The 24,128-nt window shown below is 39.8% G+C and overlaps 1 protein-coding gene across 1 annotated transcript; it reads right to left on the bottom strand.

Annotated features, from left to right (window-relative positions):
• Positions 1-3,602: 3,602 nt before the first annotated feature.
• Positions 3,603-23,054, bottom strand: WDR1 (WD repeat domain 1; the record flags this gene model as incomplete). Its single annotated transcript, XM_039728888.1, has 14 exons — positions 3,603-4,996; positions 5,287-5,431; positions 6,555-6,728; positions 7,201-7,311; positions 8,283-8,370; positions 9,008-9,164; positions 10,033-10,120; positions 10,917-11,150; positions 11,269-11,349; positions 12,034-12,111; positions 13,891-14,071; positions 15,678-15,825; positions 18,609-18,699; positions 22,929-23,054. Coding segments are annotated over 14 exons (1,812 nt in total), but the record flags the coding sequence as incomplete, so codon positions are not given.
• Between the last annotated feature and the right edge of the window lie 1,074 nt (positions 23,055-24,128).

Here is a 24,128-nt window from a genome sequence, read left to right as displayed (position 1 = left end):
AACAGGCTGGCAGGTCTGGGCCAGCAGCCCCACTGCTCCCAGTTCCATGGGCAGTACACTCGGCTGCCAGCTAACCTAGAGTGGGAAAAGGGATCAGCTAAGCCTGGCTTCTAGATTGAGCTTCTCTCAGGTTGGCTCAGAGAGCTAATAAACCATGATCTGTAGAATTTCAAAAAGATACACCCATCTATGAAGCTCTTCTCATCAGGATGTAAGTTATTACAGCTCCAGGACTGAGCATTTCAGAAATAACAATCAGAATGATTTTAAAGTGAGGTTTATTCCTCAGACCTGGTGTACTTTCTGCAGGTCTCAAGCAGCAAGGCAAGAAAACAAAGTTTCTTCTGCTGTCTCTGTTTTTTTAACAGAGAAACACAGCAGTGCTGTAGATATTTAGAACATATGCAGTACAGCTTTTTTGCTTGAATTTTTCAAGGAAAAATGGAGGTCTTTTCTTAAATGAGGGAAATAAACTGGCACAAGGTGATAGAAACTAAGCTCAAGTACTCAACAGTTTCTGACTTTGGTTTTCACAGACAGGCCTGCTCCCGCACCTCTGCATGTGCCAGTGTGCTCTGGAGAGGCACAACCATCAGGAGAAAACAATGTTAGGGTAAGTCTACCTAAAAACTGGATGTATTCAAGTCCATAGGGTGGTGATGGGACTAGCACGGAGCTGTAGAAGTAGTTGGCCCACATGATTATGGCAGTTAGAATATCATACATGAAACAAACCATGTTTATCATGAGAGGGCTCTGATCACTGGAAAAAGACCTCAACACTGAATAAAAAGAAGACCCAAGTAACGGGGGCTTGTTGCTTCCACTGCAATCTCCAGAGCGATGAAGGCACACTTCCCCTTGGAATTTAATCCCAAATACTTGCAGGACACAGAAATAACCAACACGGACTTGTCATAGGCAAATGAAACTTGACCACTTGATAATTCTGCATCTCACTGCTGACAGCAATGCTGAGGAGGTGATGCAGCACATCCAGGTCTCAGACAATGCTTCCCACAACAGCCTTCCTTAGGAGCTGAGGTGTGGGCTGGAAGAAGTCAACAATTTCACAACAATCCAGCTAGGGGCCAGCAGGTAACAGAGAAAATATTTCAGGGGTATAATACCAAGGGCATAGTGTTCAACCTTCTCCTGTTTCTCCTGCTTTATATAATGTCCAGATAATATAAATGCATGGTCACACAATACAGCTTGGAGTCTCAGGTTGGATATTAGGAGAAACTTAAATGGAACTTAAGGTTACTCAAAGGGATTCCATGATCTCCATCCTTTTCAGTTTCTTAGGACCTTTCTTTAGGGTCCTTCCACCAACATGTCTATGAATTGGTGTAACAGACTTCATTCCTGTCAGTAAAAATATTGGTATTTCAAACAAACTGCCTTTAGTATGCAAAACACACACATTTATTCATTGCAGTCTGATGACTGTTATGGGTCCCTTCCAACCTGAGATATTCTATTCCCTGCTTAACTTCATTCCCAAGTCTCTGGGAAGGTCTGCACCTCCAGAACAAACATCTGCTGTATGTATGTGAACTTGTGACTTGGTTCTCAGCCCAGCCAGTTAACTGTATAATTCTGCCCCCAGGCTCACTGAAGGCACCTTTTTCTTCTTTGTATACTTTCATCACAAAGATAGGCACGGCTAAATTTACTGTAGGGAAGTTTTTATCAGCAAATCCTTTCTAGTGCAACAAGCATGAAACACTATCTGCAGACATACTCTGCATAGAAATGTACCTCCAAAAAAAAAAAAAAAAAAAAAAAGAAAAATCAGTTTCAGGTTGAAGGATTCTACATTTTTGGTATTTTGCTTCAGAAAAATATGAATGCAATTAAGATTTTAAGGCTGCTACCCTCAGTCTGAGGAATTCTAATTGGTAAGAGCAAAAGCATTTGGCAGAGGAACAGAGGTGTCGGAACATCTATCCATAATTCTATTGTGCACAACAAAACAACCAACCTCCATCTCCAAATAGATCAGTGATGCCCTTTATCTTTCCCCTCTACCAATTGCCAATTAAAGAATTGCATTTAGGATTTGCTGATACTCCACACAACAGCTGCTGGTAAATTTCTGGCTGACTGTACAGAGCAGCTTCTTGGAAGGCCAATGTGCTGTACGAGCATGGCAGAAATGGAACAGGCAGCCAGGATTAAATCACAGTTAAAGGGGGAGGGGAGAGGAATGCCTGCATCACAGCCTTGTGAGGAATTACTGGTCACGTTAATTCTCCAAATCTACCCCTGGCCTAATTAAGCTGCATTTTCACTGTAAAGCAGGCAAACTGCCTGTCACGGTGAAGTGAAGCCAGCTTTCCAGTAAGTGCCAGGAGGAGCTCAAAAGCATGTTCATGTTCAAAGCAGAAGCCTCTAACAAGGGGGCTTGAGGAGTTATGTTTGGACAGGGCTTGAACTAACAACTCTTAAGATAGCAACATTTAAGGTGCTTTGAGGTTTTTGTAAGGTAGGGGGTTGGTTGTTGGGGTTTTTTTAAATTGGTTTCCTCTGAGTCAGATTTCATATTCATGTCAAGTGTCACCATTTCCTTTTGAAGTCACTACAATCTGTACAGACTACCCTGTCTTTTTTTCCTGCTTCTCTGTTCGAGGGCAGGCCAAGGGGTTTGAGTTTAGCACAAAACATTTGCAGTCTGGGGCAAACACAAGTAATGTAGGGGCCTGATTCAGAGCAGCCAGGCTCCTTAGATCAGTTTGTGGTGTGTGTACACTGGATCAACAATGAACCTGTGCTAAGACATTTGGTCCAACAGCAAAATATATTTTCAGTTTTCTAGTCAGGATTTGCTAGCCAACTACAAAGACCATATTAGCTCTTAAGGAATTAGAAGCTCAGGCCATATGCCAATAAACAAATCCAGTGGAAGCTGAAGCACGAGCAGCCACCCTCACTGCCATCCAAACACACAACTCAATGCAGGGATTCCAGCTAACAGGCATTCCACAGGAGCAGTACTGCAAGGGCTTCGAGGAATCAAAAAATAGCTCCTAGCTCCTACACATCACCTTTCAGGCATAGTGCACAAGCTCTGATAACTGCTTATCTCCTCCTCCCTTCCCCCTTGTAGTTACTTGAATGACAGGGATTCAACTACCACAGGAAGCCACTGAGCAGATTCAATAGCAACTCTTCCAGATTAGACTCAGGAACAACAGATGAATTGCTTGCTGTGCCAGTCCCTATACAACAGCAGAACAAGATTTAGGGGCCAAACACTGAGAAAACCATGCTTATTTGGATCTTAAACCAAATATCAAACACACCCTTTTCCAAAACTTCTCTTGTCCTTGCATTGTTAGTAAGAATAACATGCAAAACTGCTAAAAGAGAGGCACAGTAAACACAAAGAGACCAAGGTGCAAAATATCCCACTTCTTAAAAAAACAAAAAAAGTCAATTGTTCCACTGCAGCTGTTAAGTTTGCAGGCTAGGAGACATTCTCATCACCACTCCTAAAAAGAAATTAACACTTTTTTTTCCTTTTCAAAAGATGTTTCACCAACATTTCATTTTTATATGCTTTTCTTTTTTCAGCAATTGAGCAATAGGCCACAGTATGAGAAGCAGCAAAAGCATTTTATTTGCTGTATAATTAGTGTCATTAGAAATATGATTGGTAAAAAAACACGCGAGTCCACACAGAAAGGAAAGCTTAATAAAATCCAAAGACAACTGGAAAGGTGGTGGTGGTGGTGGTGGTAGAGACTTAGCAGAGAAAATTTTTTAAGTCTTCCAAGGTTCTAGACAGCAACAACTCTTTTTGGCCATCAGAGATGGTAACAAATCTTCCTACTACTTTGCATCAGAGTGTCCTCCTCCACCCTTGTTTGACTGCTAGCTTCAAATCACTTAAACCTATTGTGGAGTGTGAGAAGGGAACTAAACACAACATCAGGATCTCTTCGCATGAGGTAACGCTTTCATGCAACTGTTCTGCACATGCAAAGGCATAAAACTCACTGAGCAAACACCATCTTCTCAAAAATCACTTTAAGTCATAACAACACTTCACTTTGTTTAATTCCTGTATTTTCCAAAAGGTGGTAGAAGTACTGCATTTTTTAAACAATAACATGCTTCTCCTTCAAACAGAAAATATCTTTAATCTTTAAAACAGAATGATTTCTTTTCTCTGACACTGAAATGATGAGACAGTCTTAATTCATGGAAGTAACAATTGTGTTTCTGAAGCAACAAGTTGCCACAATGATTATTTGTAAACATTATACCCACAACAGTAAGTACATTAAAATCCCACACTTCCACCTTAAAATAAACCACAAAGATTTGACATGAAATACATAAAAAGTTTATTATGTATGTACCCCATCTTCTTATCTGGAGGAGAAAATCTGAGGCAACAGTTTGGTGCAGTATAGAGAAGCAAAGCAATATACAGTAGCTGCACACAGCTTGATTGGTTTCAGACCACAACTAATACTCTTACTATGACTGTTAGTACAGAAATGTTCTGTAATTAGAAAAAATGAGAAGTATTACTCTCATGCTGTACAGTCTTATGTTTCTTGGTTAGAAAAGAACAACTGATTGAGTTCGAATGTTTCACGCCTGAACCTTGCACACCAACTTGGTTTGGCTGTTGCCTCTGGAATGTTCAGCACAAAGGTTAAGCTCCAGACATAATTTAAGTGCTTTTCATGTGCAAACTGTTATTCGCTAAAGCTTTCAAAGTACATTTAATTACAGATATGAACACCCTGTAAAGATATGAGGATATGACAGCAGACCCAGAGGCCAATACAGATTTTTTAAAAGAAATGCTATGTTCCACTGCAGTAGTTCTAGTCCCTGATTAGGTCCTTCCAAAGAGGGGGCTTATTTCAATTGTAGGAGATAGACCACTCTTTAACAGAAGCATCGTGGGATGTTGTTACCAGAGTATGTTCATCCAACCACGCCAAGCCGCTTACATGGTGTAGTCTGTGAGCATCTGTATTGCAGTGCAAAGTAACAGAAAAGAGTTAGGAAGGCTGGGTTGACAAGCTAACTTCAGCACATTTCAAATATGATTTTTAGCTGCAATAAATACTAGTACTGGATTTTTAAAGTAACTACAAAAGTAACAGAAGAATGCCAGCTGATGTGGCTAGATAGAGATTAACATAAAGGCTAAATTACTTTGGGATGATTCAAACCCTGCTTACCATTAGTCTACAAAACAGTGCTGGATCCCAAGAACTACTAACAACTTTCAAAAGTAGTATGCTGAAGAAAACATACCTGGTATCTTGACTCTGGTCTCTGGATCACTCACAGTCCAAACATACACCATCATGTCCATGCCTCCAGAAGCAAAGTGTTCATTGTCTGGTGACCATGCAATGCAAACAACTTTTGCATGGTGTCCGTAAAAGACATTATGCTCCTATTTGAAAATTAGAGTGACAAGGATTATTCCAATAGTTAAAGCTGCCTGAGGAAATCATTAGCTTTCAATGTGCAGCATCAGAACAAGCTACTGCAAGGCTCCAGACAACGTACATCTCAGATGCAGATGGATGCACTAAGTAAACCAAGTGGTGGCTTCATTTTATGTGATTTATTTAAATACTTAGTAGGCCAATAAAATACAAACTCCCTTTGTAATAAAAAAAAAACAACCAAACAAAAACCAAAACACTAAGACATTTTTCTATGAAAGCTTGATATGTTAAGGGCATATGCAATTTAGAGGTTTCTAAAACAATCCCACAGATGTTTCACAAGGCAAAATTATTTCAATTTTTACTTGCAAAATGAAATGTTTTTTGTGGAATGCCATCCTGCATTTTTACTTCACTGTTGTTTTAGTCAAAGTTTAAAGAGTTTACAGGCTGATATGCATTGACTGAAAAGTGGAAATCGCCCATTTTTTTGTTTTTAGTTAAAAGACAGTAGATTGGCAGATAAAGCAAGATTTCCTGTCCCAGCATATCCCTTTCATAGCTTAGTCCTTACCATGGAACTGTGTGACAGAGCCAGCAGATTTTTATTGCCAAATCTGCTTTATGTAATTGAATTTTATTGTATTCCATGACTCTTATCAAACTGAGCCTACATTCTTGTCCATTTTACAAAAATGCACACAAGTTCTCTAACAGACCTGGCTTGTTACTTCCTTTAAAAATCCCAAACTAACAAACTAGTGTTTCAGCAGATCCAAAGGAATTTTTTGTATTTATCTATGGTAGTCTGTGAAAATCCAGCTCCTTCCCTATTTTAACTATGCATTTGGTACTAGATGGGTTTCAGTGCTCTCCCAGCAGCCAACCCATGCTACACATTTCCTCAGCTATTCTTATGGTCTGCAGAGGGTTCACATAGGCTGCTGTAAATACCAGTACTAGCCCAAAATAGCAGGTAAACAGTTACAGAAACATCAAATTTACAACAATGATTTACAATTAAGCCTCAGCAGCTACGTTTTTCAGTACAACAGATTTAGACACGAGCTGTCAGTCTATTTGTTTTTAAACAAAGACAACTCTCATTACAACAGTTGTTCTTACCGCGTAGCCATCAGCAACACTAAAGACAGTGACAACTTTGTTTGCATCACAGACTGCAAGAAAGGCACCATCGTGAGAATATGCCAGGTCAGTAACAGGACCTTTAGCTTCCAAAGTCTTATCATCACTTTTCAAAGAGGTTCCTTGGATTGAATACAAATGGACATTCCCATCCTGCAAATTAACAGCAAAGAAGGAGAAAAGGTAGAAAAATTATTTTGCAATAGAAAGAGGAGTTCCTGAAACTTTTTGCATTAATTCTGTCTGGTAGTGCTTATGTTAAGAAAAGGTTTAGATAACCAGTCATTCACGCTGGCTACAATCCACCAAGTGTGGAAAAAACCCATTTTCTATAATCTGCCAATTTCAAGAACACACTGCATAAAAACAATTTGGCAATTTCAAACCAGCAAATACAGGAAAAAAGATTCAATTAAAAATGAAGTGAAATAGACTTTAGGTCACAATTGCAGCAGAACCTAGGGAATGAAAGCCCAGGAACACCAAATACACATGCTTCAGCAGTACTGATACTGTTACAAATTGTCACCTGCCATTTCTCAACACAACACACCTACTATTATTAAATGCTTCTGTTATTGCTCCAGTGTTCAAAGTAGTACAGTCTTAGGAAGTGCAACCTTACCGCTCCTCCCACTGCTGCTGTACTTCCTGTGGGGTGAATGGCTACAGCTTCTGGCTCATACCCAAGGTCATCAATTGCAAAACATTTTTTCTTATCTTTCATCAAGACAATCTGTAAGCAGAAAACCAGAAACTAAGACCCCTCTTCAAAGTACCTAATATAAAAGTATTACTTAAATATAAATTCCCTCTAGTTACTCAGATGTTTATTGTATTCTCATCTTAAGGGAACAGTTTCATTTTTAAAAAAAAATAAATTGAAGAAAAGCCTACACGTGATGACTAACAAATCTGCTGTACTGCAGTATCTGTGTGTTCTAAACTACAGTGCATTCTACACTGCCTTCAGCTATGCTTCAGTTGGTTTGAACATGAAATAAACATAGAGAAACCAGTATTTTTAGCAGTGCTTACTCCCTTCCTGGTTAATTGTTAAAGGGAGGCAGGACCAAATTGTAGCAAGTTATTGCTACAGTGTTAAACTTTAAAGGCTTTCCTATCCGGTTCCATGCTACGGTTAACTGAGATTATCTCACATGAAAACAGGTTTGGACAACACTATCAAATATTCCAAACAAAACCAGCCCCCATGCAGAAAGCCTAAATCATTAGAAGTTAATAATGTTTTGACAAAGACAGCCTTAGTGCAATGTCTCCAGTTTTCTGAGATCTCACTAGCAAAAAGTGAGCTAGAGCTGCTTATGCTGTACAACAGCACTAGTTAATTGGTTAGTTGGATTAATTGAAAAAAAATAAAACGCATGAGAAAAACATCCTTTTGCCAAAATTGTCACTGAACAGATCTGGCAAGAGTGTGATTCTGAGGTTTACCCTTCCAGCACAAAGCTGTATTGATAACAAATACTGATGCATCCACACAAGGGACTTTCTGAAATTTAAATGTGAAATTGGTACAGGATGCAAAAAGACAAGGGTTATCAAGTATCCTGCTGAGTTATGTTCCCTATAGGCCTTATTAGGAAATTCTGCAGCTGTGCAAGGTAAGGACACACTAAGTTAAGTGTTACCATACATGGCATTATCAACACAGCAATAGTTGGTAATCCACATGTTAATACTTACTTGTCCAATGCATAACACTACAGTATAACCACCAGGACCCACAGCTAAACATTTTGGCTGAACATCCATTTTCACAGCATCCTGGCCACTGGACGGGGATGTGCCAAAGTGAAGAAGCAGGAAGGACAAAACAGGAAGAAATTATTTGAATGGGCAATTTAAAATAATGGTAGACATGGAATAATCACCCACTAATCATCAAGAACATGCATAACTTAATTTTCTTATCTACTAACTGAAAACGTCTGCTATTGTTTTGTGTTTAAAACTTTACTATCTTGATCAGGTAGCACACCTTTGAAATCAATGTTACTATACTACAGTTTAATTTTTAAACTAAGTAGATTATCTTAACAGGATTCTTTAAATTCTGGTTTCTATGAAGAAACGGTGTCCCACTCCTCCTAACCACGTTTATCTCCACTGTCCCTGAGTATTTATGAATGACAAAGGAGATACCCTTCCAAAGCCCTTAAGTCACTCAATACAAGACAGTATCTCTCATCTAATCTAACCCATGGAAGGGATAAAACAAATTGAAAAGCCTGGGATGCATTTCTCATTGTCAGAAAAAATGCACAGGGTTGGTACAGTAATAATTTCTACAGTTTCCACGGTAACATAAAACCTAAATAAACTCCAGCATTTTTATTTACCATATAAAATCAACAACACTCTTGCTGTAAAACAATTACACTGCAATAAAAGGCCACATTTTAACTAACCTGTAATCTCTCTTGCTAAGGTTGGTGTAGCGCACAGTGTCATCCATACTGCAGGTGACCAGCTGGTCCATTTCATCCACTGCCATTCTAGAAACCTGATTTGTGTGGCCTTTCCCAGAAAAGCCATCATTCTCTCCAGTTTCAGAATCCCAATAATGTGCATAGTAGAATTAAGGAACATTTGAAGACACTGGTACAGTCAGATTCCACACCATAAAAAGTTACATAATTGAGAGAACAGCTAAGGTTAGAAGGGACCTCTTGAGATTAAGTCCAGCCTGCTGCTCAAATTGGTGTCAGCTACAACAGGCTGCAGGGTTCTGTAAGGTTTTGAGTATCTCCAGGGATGGAGACTCTACAGGCTCCATGGGTAACCTTACAATATTTATTAAGTGAAACTGTGATGTTCTGTAGTGAACTAAGTGACCTACCACAAATAGTAGCAAATACTGGAGTAATTAGCATTAAGTCTGAGACTAGGAAATACTTTCTAAAGAATTTTAGATAGAAGCCCTAGTAACACTGGCTTTCTCTCATGTCATATGGTAACATCATGTGAACTACTCACACTGTGTAACAGGTCTGAAAAGAAACAGGACCCATATTTGTAAGAGTTTACCCCAACACGACACTACTTTAAAGCCAGGAAAAAGGACTGTAGCTGTAACAACAAGCTTCAGTATGCTGGAAATATAACTTTCTGCATATTTTGTCGTAAGTGGAAAATATGTATTGCCCTTTCTTGATGTTACAAGAGGCTAATTTATAAATTTTTGCTTCTCCATACTATCAAGCTACCTATCATGGAGAAGCAACAACTGAAAATTAAGAGTTGGCTTATATTTAGCAGGAAAGTGAAAAGGCAGCTATTAAAACAGGCATTAGGGGAAAGCAAAATAAATTTTAGACAAAATATTCACTTGTGTCCAATAAACTTTGTCTTTGGCAAAGCTTTTTATTTCACCTCTCCTAATGAGCTCTCATATCAGACTAGAAGACTAGAACAAGTACCATTCAAAGGATATTAATATGACCATCATTACTTCCAGAGTAAATATAGGACTTTCCACCATTTTTGTGCACCGTAAGACACTGAATTGATTTGCTGTGACCCTGTGAATGGGACATAAATAATTACTGATGAGCAATTTTTAACATATACATACACCTATTTGAGAAGAATGATAGGTTATTCAGGAAATAACATGCCATTCACAAGCATTAAAAGTCACCCAGTATAACAACCACTATTATTTAACTGTTATAGAACTGCTATTGCTATGTCCTTGATGAGAAACAATAAGGGCCATGGATGTCCTTATTAGCCTGATGAGCCAAAATACTTTTGTAGCCTTTTCATCACTGCTTTTTAGGCACTTTGTGATTCAGGGAAGAGGACTAAATATGGTCATGTACCCACACCAACTTCCAGAATTACAGCAGTGATGGCAAAAATCTGGGACATTGTTTCTAGTTCATGTAAAAATGTAAGTTCCCGTGAGAGTCTAGTGTCAGTGAACTCTTTAAATCCTAAAATTAAAGTTCAATTGCACGGTAACCCTAATCACCTTGTCCACAATACACTAGTTCTGGGAGAAAGAAAACTACCAGAGATATCTCAATCTATGCTGTATTTCTTTTCTCATCTCAAAAATGCTCAAAAGCTGCAACAAAAGATAAGTCAAGAACATTAATTAAAATGAAATAATCACAGTCTGCGTACCTGCACAAAGCACAGTCTCACCCATGTAAAGAGTAACTTCTTAATTCAAGGAACAGTCACATACAGCTCATTTGGCAATGCTAATTTAACAAAGCTATTTTTCAATAGCTACTATTCCATCTTTCCAACTTCAGTCACTGAGTCATTTACTGTAGAAACTCATGCAGTAACAGAACTTTAACCTACCTTTATGACACGCAAGGGCTTATTTGGATTGTTCTTGTCCAAATAATTGATATAGCCAGACAGGGAGATAGTCAGTAAATGGTCTTTCTGCCACAAGCAACCCAGCTGCTGATCCAACACGTTTGATCCCATGTTAAAAGTATTTACAATAGAATTAGCACCAACATCCCAGATTTTAGCAGTTTTATCTCCAGAAGCAGAAAGCAACTGACTACTGTCAGGGCTCCAACTAATCTGTAAAAACAAATGTCACCACAAGACAGTAAATGCATTTCTTAATCCAAGTCTTTGCAGTTCATTAACTGGGTAATGAAACACTATGGATCATCTGCACAAATGAAGTGATACTTACAGCATAAATACCTCCATCATGTGCTTTGCCTCCACCAAGAGCACACACTTTCTCTCCGGTCTTCCCATCATAGACAAAAATCTTAAAAGAGCACAAACACATACAACTTAAAGGGAAAAGCAGTAATAGAAAAAAACCCCAAGATAGTATCTGACATTTTGATACACTAGGGTCCTTTTTAACGAGAGGCACAAGCTATGCTGCACTGAATAATTAAGAGTAAATTATGGAAACGAAAATTGCAAATAATCACAGCAAGTCCCCTGTACTTTGGATCCAGACATTTGAAATTCTGGTAAATGTTACAGTTTTGACTCCTACTGTGATGGCAGCTGCTTAGCACTGCTGTCATGGGAGTCCCTCCCCTGAGAAGGACAAGCTACCTATGGTAAAAGAGTCATTGTTCACCTGCCCTTATCAGTAAGGAGTACATATGAAGCTGGATTGCTATCTTTGAATTCACTATTTCAGCTAGACCTCTCAGGATCATAACATACATATTCCAGAAGTCCAATATGTTCCTGTCAAAATAACCTGTAAGAGGATGCTAGGAAGATGGAATGGGGAAAGAAACTGAGTAAGAATAGTCTGGTTACCTACCACCCATCAGTTATTACAGATTTACAGGAGGATAAGTAAAAGTTTAAACTTGTGGCATAAAAAAGAAGCAACATGGATTTTATGATACTAATCCTATTCCCAAAATGCACAACAAAATCTTCTCATGCTAAAATCAGTATTAAAAAAGTTTCTTGTGTTTTTTACCTGCCCATCTGCACTAGCTGTAGCAAATCTGTTCCCATCAGGAGAAAACCTCACACAGTTCACAAACCGTGTATGGTCCTGTAGAAAAAAGTGAAAATCAGGAAACAAAAAATGAACAGACCATTTTACATAGAAGACAATCTAGTAACAATGAAGTTCTTTTACATATGAACCATAAATTAGCTGTGTAGGAGATGCTTGCTGTAGAGAATTGCTATGAGCCAACTTTAGCCTCTATCTGAAGAGAATTATGGGGCCAAGAACAGTCCAGGGAAGACACTGTGACATCATTACTGATGCAGCTGAAACAACTCAGCACATACCAGAAGAATGACTACCCAGTTTCAGGGATAAGTAGTAAAAAAAGTCAGATGCAGCCTACACACGAGATTCTTCCCCAGTGGTGACTGACTTCCGCAATATTCCCCAGATTTCAACTCTCGCTTCATTGCACAGCGAGTTTTATACACACAAGATTATTTTATCCTTCTTTATTGCAAAAGAAAAAAAATAAGTTACTATTTTACTAAAATTCCATTTCTAGGAGACTACATTAGTGGTGGTTTTGTGAAGTAATGAGGCAAGACTGATGTGTGCTCCCCAAATAGACTATTTACAAGTAGGAGACTATTCAAACCATGCAAACTAAAAAACACAGGTTAAATAGGGAAGCACCACAATGAGGCCAAAGCTCCCATGCAGAGAGATTTGGAAGACTATTTTTAGTAGTATGGAAGGCAGGTTCTAACCTACTTTCACCAACTATACTTTTTTGTCCTCGATGATACTGCAGGCTCTAATTTAAACCATATAACAGCCCATACCAGAATCCCATATATCAACCCAAATATCACTTTAAAAGGAAGACTGCATCACATACCAGTCTAAGCAGCACTGGTAAGCAATTTGGACTTCAGAGTTCTAAAAGAACCAGCTTAGCAAAATGCAAGTATCAGCTTAAGTTCAGAAATATATTAGGCAACTACATCATTTCATTGGATCGTAGAGCTCAAAACAATTCCTTTTCTAGAATTGGAATGGAGTCCTTACTAAAGTCAGCACATGAAGACTAGTCCCAAGGCTCATGTGTAAGGAAATAAAAGGCCTACTACACTGCTTTTAAAGCTAAAATACAAACTAAACATTTTGAATCTACTACTGCAGTAACATCCAGTATCTTTACAGTAGTTTTTTTGAGGCAAGAGATCTGCCATCAAAGCTGCAGAAGCTTGTGCCTTTTTATTTTCTTTGGCCTTAACTTCACTGTGGTAGTTCCAGCCTTTGTTTCATCTAAGAGATTGTAACAAGTAGAATAAGAAACAAAGTTAAAAGGAACATAGAAACAGAAAACTGACCACACAAGTTACGTACCTATTTATGAAATATAGGTTAAGTTACGGTTTCAAACATCTACACTCACCCTTTCTAAGTGGCCCTGGAATTTCAGATTTGAGCACTCTTTAACAGATTGGAAAATTACATTAAGAATCACCACATTTCTTGAATTATACACCTTGGAAAACTTCAAGAAATTCTACACACATCTGCATGGGGAAACAGAGCTCTGAAAGCAACAGAGCCAACAAAACAGCCTACTTCATCCCTTTCATAGCTTAGTGACAATGAAAAAAGAATATTGGAAAAACTGTTTCAGGTGTTCTTTTTAACCAACCATTTATTTTGGTTTTCTTGGCCTGAGACGAACATTTAGTTACACATGGTTTTAAGAAAGCCACTTGACACCAGCTATGCTTCAAAGGGGAGAACTGAGAACTTCTAACAGCTACTTGTGGTAAGACCTGCAAGCTTGGTGGAAACTGCACAGTTGAACAGAGCCACATCTAAACTTCAACTCACGCTTAGTGTAAACTTGAACTTGAAGGGCGGTCCCTCAAAGAAGGCAGCACAGTTGTCATCGCTGCCCGTTGCCAGCCGATATGGTCTCGTTTGTTTCATGTCCACGCTGTTGATCACTTTATTGTGCCCAGTAATCTCCCCAACAGAAGAGCCACTATCCCACAGGAACACTGCTCCAAATCTAGTTAGAAAAGCACACAATAAGTACAATTCATAGAAGTTACACGTAGATTAACTCCTTGAACATGTGCAAACTGCAGATTTGAGTGCACTCAAAGAAAAGAAATTAGGTCATCTTATCAATCTCATTCAAGTGCATCATAGTTCCCTGAAGGCTATTTGAGATCTTTCTGGTGAGAGATTTTAATCCTCGATAGGAGACGTTTGCTGAAGGGGACAACCAGGTTTTGCATATAAAGCTTCTAAAATTCAGAGATCCAATGTACATTCCTCACTATGACTGTTGGTTTATAAAAGAAAGCAGTAAATTACTCCATCTGCCTAGCCACAACACAGACTGCAGAAAGCTAGGATAACAATGACACTGGATCACAGTTACCCGACTATTTAGCCTAGATTGGGTACCATCTAATAATTTACAAATATTATTACTTAAAGGTTTAAGGAAGAAGTTGTTAAAGCTTTTTTGACAGTTCTTGCTCTAAATCACTTTTAAAAAAGCCCCGGTATAATCAATACAGAGGCACTAAACTGCCAGAGCATTGCTATCTGAAAGGACTTCTTCAGAATCCCTTCAACAATATTCTAGACTGAAAGTGCATTCAGCTAAGAGGAAGCTGGCCACGTTTTTAAGGAGAGCAAACTCACATTGTATCTGCCCAGGGGGAGATGAGGCAGAGGGAGCAACGGAGGACAAAGAGTCTCTTTCAAGGACACAGTACATGACAGGGATTAAAAAATGGTGCAGGGGACTAGGGAACAGCATCACACGATGCTTTTCAGCCCTTTAGGCATAAGATTACCTGGTCTGTACTCTGCTTTAAAAGTTCTGACAGTCTTTGAACACCAAATGGAGGAGACAAACCTACATCAGCATCTCATTTCGTCAGGTAAAGGACAACTGTTTGTTGTCCTTTCATTAAACTACCATAATAAGACCTAAAAATATAGACACATTACCGTAGGAGAAAATTCAGACACTTTTTTTTTAAACTCTTATTAAATCAATCGACTAAGACCATGAGTCCAATAAGTGAAGGAAGAAGGGAATCTTATTAAATCAATTGACTAAGACCATGAGTCCAATAAGTGAAGGAAGAGGGAAAAAAATCTTGTTTTCCCATTCCTACCCTATCAGAATTGGATGAAAAAAATCCACCAAACAGCTATCCTTGAATGCAATACCCACCTACCTCTAAGTAATAAGTCCCATACAATCAATAAGTGAAGGAAGAAGGGAAAAAAAAATCTTGTTTTCCCATTCCTACCCTATCAGAATTGGATGAAAAAAAATCCACCAAACAGCTATCCTCGAATGCAATACCCACCTACCTCTAAGAAACAAGTCCCATACAAATTTTAAACAAATCAATTGTAACAGAACTGTATTTTCCAACTTATTTAAAGCTGTCAAACACTACATAGAAAATATTGCTGCAGAACAGCACAACTTGAAGTCAAGACAGGGAAAAAGCAATGACTTCATTCCATTGAAGAATTAAAAGCTTTCTGCAAGGAACATGCTTTGTTAGGATGCAGAGGTTTACAGTAAATGCATGTATGTATGTATGTATAAACACACACACAAACACAAAAGGATTACTCACTTTTCCCTTCCTTCTCCAACCACAGCAATTCTCTTGCTGTCTTCAGTCCATGCAAGGTCCTTTATTTTTCCTGCAAACGGCTGATACTCATACTTCAGTAGGTGTTCCTTCTGTGTAGTATCCCAGATTCTCAGCTTTCCAGAGACATCTGCCATAACAAAACAGAATATAACTATTGTTCCAGCATGACTCAGTCACATGACTCATCAATGTGCCAGAGCGATTTTCAGCTACACTGAAGACTTGTACTAGGGACCTACTACCTTACCCTATTACAACTACTACAAATCTCTTTATTTAGGAATGCTGAAGCCTATATCCCTTTCAACAAATAAGCTTTTAAACCTAATATTATGATTCAAGACATGCAGCACCAAATACAACAGAGAAAGCATTTGCAGACATGTGAAAAAATTGGACAGTAAGAGAGTAGGAACTTCAATGTTATCAGCTGGTATGTGTTAAGTATCTCTTACACAAAGAACAAGCCAGCCCAGGCCCCCTGACCAGCAGCTACAAGACAGCTCACTGGCCCTTCACTGGGAAGTAAGCCATTCTACACCTACAAGGGAGCAGTCCAGAGGACAGTGGCTGATGCACTATGATTTGTACCTTCAAAGGAGACCTGTTTTGCATACAAATACCAGGCATATGTAATGTACAAAGAGATTTCTGCCCACAGAACTCAATTCATGCACACCAGTGTACTTTTTCTATACAAAAGCATGTACACACTTAATGGTGTGGATGCCTGCACTATCTGGAATACTAGACAGGAATGCAACAGAACATTCAGGAGCAGTAATGTCAAAAGCAGCAGACACTGCACAAGCAGTTAACAATTTAAGACTTAAGATAATGAAAGCTTCCTGGGTCACTGTTTCCACTGAGTATTGTAAAACACAAGAGCTATTCAGAGCAATTACTGTGGTGCAGGATTGTAACCGGAGGAAGTGTTCTATACACAGACAAATTTACACATCTCTAATGAAACCAACACAGCAAAGTCTGTGTGTATTGTACCCTTCAAAAAAGCCACTGTTTTAGAATAAACCACATGCTAAAATATGCATCTTTTACCTCAGCAGAATGCTTAAATTCTGTTCACCATTTACTGGTGCATCTTTACAATTCAATTTAAACATACAGCCAACCTGCATCTTTGGGACCTGGTCATAGACTGATCTTCACTTCTGCTAAAATGACAGATTCAGAACTTTACAGAGAGAATTTGTTATTGAAGCAGAATTTTAATGTGGATTTTACAATCTAATTGTTTTCTCCATCTATTAACAGATAAGACACCAAGCTTTAACTTTGCAGTATCTCCCATTACTACATCTGCTACGACTGCAATAAGAGGAATTACCATAAAAGCCAAAAGCATAATGCCAAAGGCCTGTCTCATGAAGCACATGAAGTATTAATGCAGGCTGCATGGCTAATGCAGATTTATAGACAGAGAAATGAATCTTACATGTTATACTTAGAAACAGCTTAAACAGCCTGGTCATCTATCTTCAGACCCCATGCTCAGCACTATCACAAAACTATTTATAAATGACACAGAAGACACTTTTTAAGGGAAATGCTGCAACCTAAACTCTTTCACGTGGGTATGATAAAAATCAACCAAACACTTCCCTAGCACAGTACCTATTATTGTTTTTTTAAAAAAGGACTGGAAATCTAAAAGACTACAAGAAAAAATTAGATAGTTATTCTGAGTATTAAGTGCTGCACAAACCTAGAGCATCAAGTTTGTACAATACAGAATACAAACTAGATTTTAAGTGGGTATTCAATTTGACACATGGTCCACACACAAGACTGAGCCAAGAAAATCCTGGCTGTGATCCCTTTCAGACAAGAATGTGAGAAAAAGGAAAAAAAAAAAAGCTCTGCTATCAGTGTTCTTAAAGGTTCCCCAGTACTCCAAAAATACTTATTCTAATATAGCTGTCTGATATGAAAGAAACTGAGAAGGACAGGACATTTTACACTTAAAAATACAGTTCCCTTGAAATTGCTGAAAGAGAAACTACTGAGACCTTTGCAGGAATCTGTGCCTCCTTTCTAAGGGGCTCAGAATGTTTTATTTTCAGATATATTACTTAGAAAATATACGTATTTGGGCACATTATGTGTTTCTGAAGGATTTCTAATTGAAAATGGCAAGCATTTTTGAAAAAAATCTATATTTTAGCTGTAAGTCTTTGTATGTAATACAAGTTACAGTATTGGATTTATCAATATTCTTCACTGTGTACCAGTCCTCCTGAAAATAATATCAATTATTTGATGCAAGCTTCTATTAAAAAAGGCTTGTTTCGTTCTTTGGTAGTCAAAAATTCCTACAGCACAGAAATTTACACTAAAAATTCATGTTACATGTCCTCAGACTATTGATTCCTATGCATTACATGGAAACTGAGACTCAGCCTCTTTTCCTGCTAACTTCCCAAGGAAAGCCATTTTAGTTCAGGCTAAAAAGTAACAAAGTCATACATGTTGCCAAGTTTGGTCAGGAAGAAGGGAAAAGAAAGCAGCACACACTGTTTTAGAATCCCTCCCCTGCCTAGAAAGAATCAAAGTTTATCAACATCACAAACAATAGCACTGTATTTCAGAAATAACTTTTTCACTCTGTTGCATTTACACAAGTCTTCATCACACTAAGTACTTAGGGTTCATTTCCAGATTCTTTCTTTATTGAAATACTACATTTTAAAAAGACCAGGAATATCACTAGGCTCACTGCCTGAGAAAGATGTTAGAGGAACAAGGACAGAAGACGTGCACCTGAGTCCACCCAAGCACATCCCATTGACTGCATATTCCACACACACACATGAAGTGTTACTGCGGTTTTGCCAGTAACTTTAACAGCTCTGTCCACACATCTTATGCACATGCACATGGATACTATACCTCCAGATGCTATGTAGAATCCACTAGGAGCATACTTGGCAACTACAACCTGGTGGGCATGCTCAGTGTAGATGTCAGCAATTGCAGGATTCTATTTTAAAGGGGAAAGAAAGAAGTTACAAAGTAGTACTTCCTCATTTTTGAAGGAATAAAATTAGAAATTCAACAATAAGATTCATAATTCCTCCCTGCACTCCTTTCTCTCAAACCCTGCCTTCCAGCTTAAATTGGGGAACTGTCTAAAAGTGAGAAGTGCAGTACACATTGCAGAACACTGCTGTACCACTGAAGCAACACACTACTTTCTAACAACTGACACAAAAAAGGATTTCCTCTTAAGAAAGCCTGAAGTGCTAGGACCCTTAATTCTCCAATACCTGCTAAACAGTAGAAAAACGCTCTCCAAAATAACAGGCCAAGCATCAATAAGCAACACACTACTTTCTAACAACTGACACAAAAAAGGATTTCCTCTTAAGAAAGGGTCCCAGCACTTCAGGCTTTCTTCTCCAATACCTGCTAAACAATAGAAAAACACCCTCCAAAATAACAGGCCAAGCATCAGGCTCTCTTTCTTTAGAGCTAGCCCAGGGATGAAGCAGTTACTCAAGTAGAATACTAAGTACGAGCTGTGCTTCACAGCACACATCTAAAATTCTACTGTAGTCAAGTATGAAACTTAAGCCTGCAGTCAACCACAACACGTGGCTGTTAATCATCACCATGTACCCAAAATCACTCAATAACCAATGAGATGTGCTAGGCTTGCTTTCCTGATAATTGCAATCTGCTTAAAAGCCAGAAGACCTGGTATCAAGAGTTGTACAGGAATCCTGGAAGAAATTCACTGCCTCTCCATTATAATTTTATCTCTATAGTCTAAATTATGTTTTCAGACATAATATTCAGATATTCAGACCTAATATTTCAGATAGGACAATAAAATGAACTGTGTCTCAGCAAATCAGTATTATACAAGAGAGGCACCATACAAGAATGGCACCATACAAAAAAAAGAATGACATCAAGGCAAAAAACTGCTTTCAAATTAGTTGTATAAAAAAGTCATTCTGCACCCCTCTCAATTACAGTGTACATATGCTACAATAGTAATACACTACTCTTTAGAAATATTTTTCTACCATATAACACGTTTGCTCCGACTCCAGAAACTTGACTCATATGATCAAAACAAAATTCCGTTTTAACTGCTATAATTAATACTGATTTATTCAATTGAACCAGAAAACCACCTGATGTTATGGTATGACTCAGCCATCCAATCAGGAAAACTAAAACACCCGCTCTGTGTTAGAAAGCAGCCTCCTGCTCACAAGAGTTCTTGCTGCTGCAGTAGTGTTACATCTCAGGAGACAGAATTCAGCTTGCTCATGCAAAAAGGAATTCTTTTTCATTCCTGCTTTTATGCATTGCTTGAGTGCATTATAGCTCTACTTAAGTCACAACCATCTGCACTTACAGCATGCACATCCCTCTTCATTTTGTGTCCAACTGGATTTCATCTAAGCAAGACAAGACAATGTTTTCCCTATTCTATATCTGCATCACTTGGTCGGTCAGGGAGCTCAAATCCCACTGCATGATGTTATTAATGGCATGGTAGGTGCTGTTTTACAGCAAGAATCTCCAAGAGCCCAGGAAACTAAGCTGAGAGACTAACTTAAAGGGTTACATGAAAGATAAAGACCCAAATTTAAGATATGGTAGATAGATTCCAGAAACCAGATAGTAAGTTAGGGTTGTCAAACTGTACATTATTTATTCAGTAGTATTATTTCTGCTTGTAAAGTCAGTTTTCTAACTTGCATGTCTTTTGTATCAGTACATTATTTATTCAGTAGTATTATTTCTGCTTGTAAAATTCAGTTTTCTAACTTGCATGTTTTTTGTATCTGGCCCAACCCCCAGAAACCACTTCTAAAATTATATTTAAGGAGAAAATTATAGTGTGAGCTGGGACAAATGTAGTACCTACATTAAACCAGCAGCGAGCTTATGTGGCTTATGTCAAACACTGAAACCAGAGCCACATATGAAAGTGAGCAGTTTCAGTTCCAAGCTTCAAAGTAGTGTTAGACTCATGAAGATAAAATATTAATGAAGTATGAAACCTTAAAAATATCATTAGTCTTTCTCACAGAGCTTTTCCAGCACTGCTCCAGAACTACTTCTTTAAGGAAATCTCTAGATCATGCTCACAGATCAAGCATTAACCCTGAATGCTATATTCATCTGATTAGCTAATGCTAGATAGCTTTAGACTTAAGGAGAAAGGTGATCACTGCATTTTGATGACCTGTTTGTTTTTTTTTTTTAAATTAGAGCACAACCATTTCACCAGAGAACTGTTCAAAATGCTAGATAGCTTTAGACTTAAGGAGAAAGGTGATCACTGCATTTTGATGACCCCTTTTTTTTTAATTAGAGCACAACCATTTCACTGGAGAACTGCTCATGGAGGGACTACACACAGACCCCCACCCAGCATTTTATTTTGTTGTTGCATGCTGTTAGAGAGGCTTCTACATGGCCCAAAGAAGGCACAGATCTTAACTAAGAGTGGACACACTTGCCAGTCAGGTTACAAGCTGCAGCATTCTCCACACAAAAGCCATAGCACAGGCGTTGGTCAGTTTTTGTGTTACTGCTACAATATATTCTGTAGTCGCCTGTCAATTATTAACAGTAGCAAACTCTTGTCAGTAGCTGGGTAAATCTGCCTATCAGCATGAACTGCACCATAAACCCAAAGGATTCGTGACTTCCATTCTCACCCTCCCTTCAGAGTTTAAACAGTTTGAATGTGAATTCCCACAATCCCACCTTGCCTGGTCTCAGGTCACCGTGTCCCCCACACCCCTAGCTCACGCTGGGGCTCCCATTTGGACTGGGCTAATCCTCAGTGAGCTGATTCAGGTAAAACAAATTGCTTTCTTCCGATTTAACCTCCCAAACAGGGTCAGAAGAGCATTAATGACAGTACAAGGGAGAAGGTCGGCATTCACGTCTTGGTCAGAAACTGTAATGTAAGCAGAGTGGCTCTTCCCTCCTCCCTCATCACACTGTGTGCCATTACAGGGTTTAACTGGGGCTTCTGGTTTCAGAAACTCGAACTTTTCTTGATACTGAGAGCAAAACACTATTACAAAGACATTACAGCGACACACTGAAACCGGAGTGTGAGCTTACTTTTGGTTTTAAGTGGATGAATTTAAAACTGATAGCAATCAAGAAATCTGCAAGGAATTAAGTTATTAGAAGCACTTATCTATTATGGCATGACAATGAAGAAATGCCTGAGTTTAGTGGGGATGATGAGATGAAACAGGGAAACAAGCTCAGTTTACAAAGGTGATTTACAGGAGCAGGCATAAACAAATCCATTGTTGTGGAGACCTAAAAATTCCAGAGGTATGTCCTGCCCCTCCCCCTGCAGCCCTTCCTGCTGCAGGCCAAATCTGCAATAGGAAAGTAAACCTAGGGGAGAATTTGATTTCTAAAGAACAAGCAATCACTTTGAAAAAATTTATTTTTTAAAAACCAGTAGCAAGACAGTGGCCTAAACATGCAATGCTTCCTCCATACTTTTCAAAGGGATGCCATCTTTGAAAAGAATTCATTCAAATAACTCTCTTCACATTTCCAGGATTAGCACCACAGGAAAAAAAAAAACAAAACAAAACAAAAAGCCCCAAACCTCCACACTACTGAAAACATTAACTGGAGCATTCTAATATTTAATCGATGAGCAAAATTCCCTGTGAGCAGTGCTGAGAACTTGCACCCAGCTCATCATGGGAGTCCAGCAATTCATAACTGGTTTTATTCCTGGAGTTGGGGCTGGGTGGGGGGAAAGAAGCTGAAGAACAACGCGTTTAAAGATAAAGGTTTGCAAGTATTTACATGCTTCCCTGACAGGAAAAGGGCCCCAAACAGCAAAGAGGGAAGAGTTCATTTATTAGGCAAACACAGCACTCAACTTCACAGTAGTGATACCTAAGAAGATAAACAGGGCCAACCAGAATATACCAGTCTCTCAGCTCTCAAGTCCTAAGCGAAGACGGAAAGAATTGCACATTTTACTGAGATTTTCTACATGCTTTTACAGTCGCTGCCTGTGGTTTTATGCCTGAGTCATGCACTCTACTCATTCCCCCGCTGCTGATCACGGATCTGTGACCTGGATTGAAATCGCCAAGACTGAATGAAGCACAGGCTGTTAAAGGAGGGGCAGGGACAGAAAATGAAACTTAGCGACAGCTTCACACTAGAAAAACCAAATAAATCAAGATACATTACATCAATGTTCCTGATGACGACACATTTTCCATTGGTGTAGAGAAAATTGTTGCCCTTAGGATCACCTCCAATAATTTTGGAAACGCCTCGTTCAACCTGTGGAAGGCTGGCGAACACTTTTTCTATGGGAAAAATAAAAGAAGAAAGGGCATAAAAAATAATAGTAATAAAAATTAAAAAAAACCAAACCAAAATACAAGGAAGGCGGTTAACACACATTTTCCATTGGTGTAGAGAAAATTGTTGCCCTTAGGATCACCTCCAATAATTTTGGAAACGCCTCGTTCAACCTGTGGAAGGCTGGCGAACACTTTTTCTATGGGAAAAATAAAAGAAGACAGGGCATAAAAAATAATAGTAATAAAAATTAAAAAAAAAAAAAATCAAAATACAAGGAAGGCGGTTAATCCCCGCGGCGGGCACACGCCCTGCCCTGCCGGCAGCCGCCGTCACTTGTTGCTGTCAGCGGGCTGCGAAGCGCCGCCGGCTCCGCGCCATCCGCGGGGCCGCACGAGGCTCCGCGCCCGCGGGGCTCCCGCTCCCCGTCCCCGCCCGGCACCGCGCCGCCCCGGCGCCCCCGCCAGCTTACTGATCTCGTACGGCATCTTCGCCCGCTTGTGAGGGCGGCAGGCTCGGGCAGGGAAGGGCGGCGGGCGCGGCCGGGCCGGGCTCTGTGGCTCCGCTGCCGCCGCTCAGCCCCGCTCGGCCCCGCGGCGCGAACCAGGAAGCGCCCGCGCCGCGCGCCGCTCTCCGCTGCCTTTGACCATATATAGTCAACTCTGCTCGCGCCGCGCCGCTCCCCGCCAGCCCGCGCCGCGCGCCCTCCCCCGGAAATGCCGCACGGGAACCGACAGCGGGCACGGGAATGTGTGTGGGGAGCACGGGAACCACCGGCGGGCAGGGGCGGGCTCGGGCTCGTTGGTGTGCGAGGAGCAGCCCGGGCGAGCCCCTCCGGCGCTGCCGGCCCTTTCCCGGCGCCGCTCCGCCCGGGCAGCCGCTGGCTCCCGCGGGTCCCTCAAGGCGGCTCTGGACGGGCTCCGGCCCGGCCGCCGCTGTTGGGATACCGGGAGTGAGCCTTGTGCTACCGCGGCGACACAGCTTTGGTTTCGGTGGGGAACCATCCTGAGCCTTTGGAGTCACCTCCTGCGGGAGAGGCTATGCAGGTCCCCGAGTTCCTCCTCTCAGAGAGCTCTCGGGAAG

This window comes from Passer montanus, unplaced genomic scaffold, assembly GCF_014805655.1.
Source record: "Passer montanus isolate IOZ18808 unplaced genomic scaffold, ASM1480565v1 scaffold67, whole genome shotgun sequence".
NCBI classification, from domain to species: domain Eukaryota; kingdom Metazoa; phylum Chordata; class Aves; order Passeriformes; family Passeridae; genus Passer; species Passer montanus.
This window is presented reverse-complemented; position numbering and strand designations above follow the sequence as displayed.